The sequence below is a fragment of the Lolium rigidum genome, chromosome 6 (genome assembly GCF_022539505.1).
Source record: "Lolium rigidum isolate FL_2022 chromosome 6, APGP_CSIRO_Lrig_0.1, whole genome shotgun sequence".
Lineage (NCBI taxonomy): Eukaryota > Viridiplantae > Streptophyta > Magnoliopsida > Poales > Poaceae > Lolium > Lolium rigidum.
In genome coordinates, this window is record NC_061513.1 from 328351190 (window position 1) to 328353728 (window position 2539).

The 2539-nt window shown below is 47.3% G+C and overlaps 1 protein-coding gene across 1 annotated transcript; it reads left to right on the forward strand.

The window, feature by feature from the left end:
- The first annotated feature begins 279 nt into the window (after window positions 1-279).
- Window positions 280-1452, forward strand: LOC124664759 (outer envelope protein 61-like). The gene has a single exon (XM_047202202.1). It carries the CDS (start codon window positions 280-282, stop codon window positions 1450-1452), a length of 1173 nt encoding a protein of 390 aa, XP_047058158.1.
- Window positions 1453-2539: the final 1087 nt, after the last annotated feature.

Consider the following 2539-nt stretch of genomic DNA (forward strand, 5'->3'; position numbering starts at 1 on the left):
CTTCGCTTTTGTTCAAGCGAGCCGGTCTTCGGCCGTTTCCGATTCCGAGCGACAGAATACAACGAGAGATTTACGGACTCCGTCTCCGTCCTGCACTCTCCCCGACTCGTCAATAAATACAACGAGAGGTTTACGAGTTAGCCGCCAGAGAAAAGCGACGGAAAGAAGCGAGACGCATACGAGAGCTCATTCCCAGAACCCGCGAGCTCCGGTCGCTGCTTCGTTTCCGCATATATCCATCGCCTCGACTCTGTCCACCGGCACCGCTCACCGGCGGCCATGATGAATCCGGAGATGATGAGGCTGGCGCAGGAGCAGATGAGCCGCATGTCCCCGGCCGACTTCGCCAGGATGCAGCAGCAGGTGATGTCCAATCCAGACCTGCTGAAGCAAGCAACCGAGAGCATGAGAAACATGAGAACCGAGGACTTCAAACGAGCCGCGCAGCAGCTCAACCACACAAGCCCAGAGGAAATACTTCGCATGACCGAAAAAGTCGCCAGCGCTAAGCCCGGGGAGTTCGCCGCCATGAAGGCCCAGGCCGATGCGCGGATGTCGTACGCGATATCCGGTGCCAAGATGTTGAAGCAGCAGGGTAACGAGCTCCATAGCCGTGGGAAGTACATCGATGCTGCTGCCAAGTACAAGCTCGCCAAGGATAACCTGCAGAACGTACCGTCAGCAGCTGGGCACACGTTGCAGCTGCAATGTGCCCTTAATTTGATGTCCTGCTACCTGAAATCGGCCAAGTTTGAGGAGTGCGTGAATGAAGGTTCGGAGATCCTAGCCTATGACTCGAGCAATGTTAAAGCGTACTACCGAAGGGGCCAGGCTTACAAGGAACTTGGGAACCTGGAAGCTGCCGTTGCTGACCTCGGTAAAGCCCATGAAATCTCTCCGGAGGATGAAACCATTGCAGAGGTTCTGAGAGACGCGGAAGCGAAACTTACAACTAACCTGCCAAAGGGACTTGTTATTGAGGAAATCGTAGAAGAAGAAGAAGAAGACAGTTTCCAGCCTCCATCTCCGCAAAACGTTGTTGCGGAGAAATCTGATGAAATAGACCAAAGTACGGACCAGCCATCACTTGATTCTCTACCTTCCGCACCTGATATGCAAGACGTCATGAGAACTTTCATGGAAGACCCTGCAATGCAACAGGTGCTTACATCCATGATGAAAAACATGAGTCCGGATACAATGGCAGACATGAGTAGGCAGTTTGGTCTGAATCTGACAACGGAGGATGCTGCCAAGGCCCAAGATGCTATATCACAGTTATCTCCGGAAAGTTTGCACAAAATGATGAAATGGATGGACAGAGCACAGCGAGGAGTAGAAGCCGCAAAGAAGACAAAGAACTGGCTCATGGCCAGGAAAGGCTTGATCATCGCTATTGTCTTGCTGATTGTGGCCTTCATCCTCCACCGGCTTGGATTCATTGGTAGGTGATGGCCTAAACATCCATGATGGCCAATCACGCCGTGCATCCGATAGATAGGATACAAATAATAATTGTTCAGTGGCTTTTTTTTGTAAGCGAGAATTGATAGTGTGAAAATGAGTATGTCCTTGAGAAGGCTCGAGAGAAATAGTTGGATATGTGTCTTTCTTATTCTTTCAGTCATATGTGTATATAGATTGTAACAAAATTGAAAGAAAAATCATAGTATTTTCATTTGGACACTAGGCTGACATGTAATGCCATGGATGTCTTATGTTAAAATAATCTGATACCGACTTTGGCCAAAGTAAAATATGATGCAATAAATATTATGCATGCCTTTTACTAACCTGAACTTCAATAATGCTCTGATACGATGCCTGTTTCTTTGCTCCTTTGCAACCGGGATCTCACGATATACCTTCCGGTTCTCGCTTTTTTCACCTCATCAACATTACCTAGATGTGGATATTTTGCTTACCTCTGATTTTCAGAGCCAGTTGGAGGACTACTTTCTTATCTTCCCAATATGTCATCCTATTGGGACCACTGTGTAGATAGCACCCGCAGAGTTTTGCCATTTTCTTCCTCGCTCATCACTAAACCCTCAGATTTTTCTTTCCTTCGTCCTTTCACACCGGGACCATCCATTTAATCTTCTGTTCGGAGGCAGCACCTAAGCAGCAACAAAACCTTGATGGATAACTATGAATTCTGAACTCAAGCCAAATTAATTAATCCACAAAACTAATTGCCAAAACAATTGACCTGGAAAACTAGCTCCTCCAAATAAGATACAATACAAAATACCTAATTCCCTAGAAAGGAAATAAATCAATCATGGTGGTGTTTTGAACACCCAACTCCAGAAGAGCACCTATGGCGTGATGTTCTTCCTCCGCAATAGTCCGGTCAGTAGCAATCACATAAGCGGAAGGTGGTCACCATGTCTTCATGCGAGGAGTACTACACACAAGTAGAGAATAGCCTAGTAGTGACAGTTGCATTTTTGTAATTAGTAGCGTTATCGGCACCCGCTGGGGCCTGCCTCCTGGTATTCACATTTACGTCGGCATGGGTTCCTCGCATTCATCG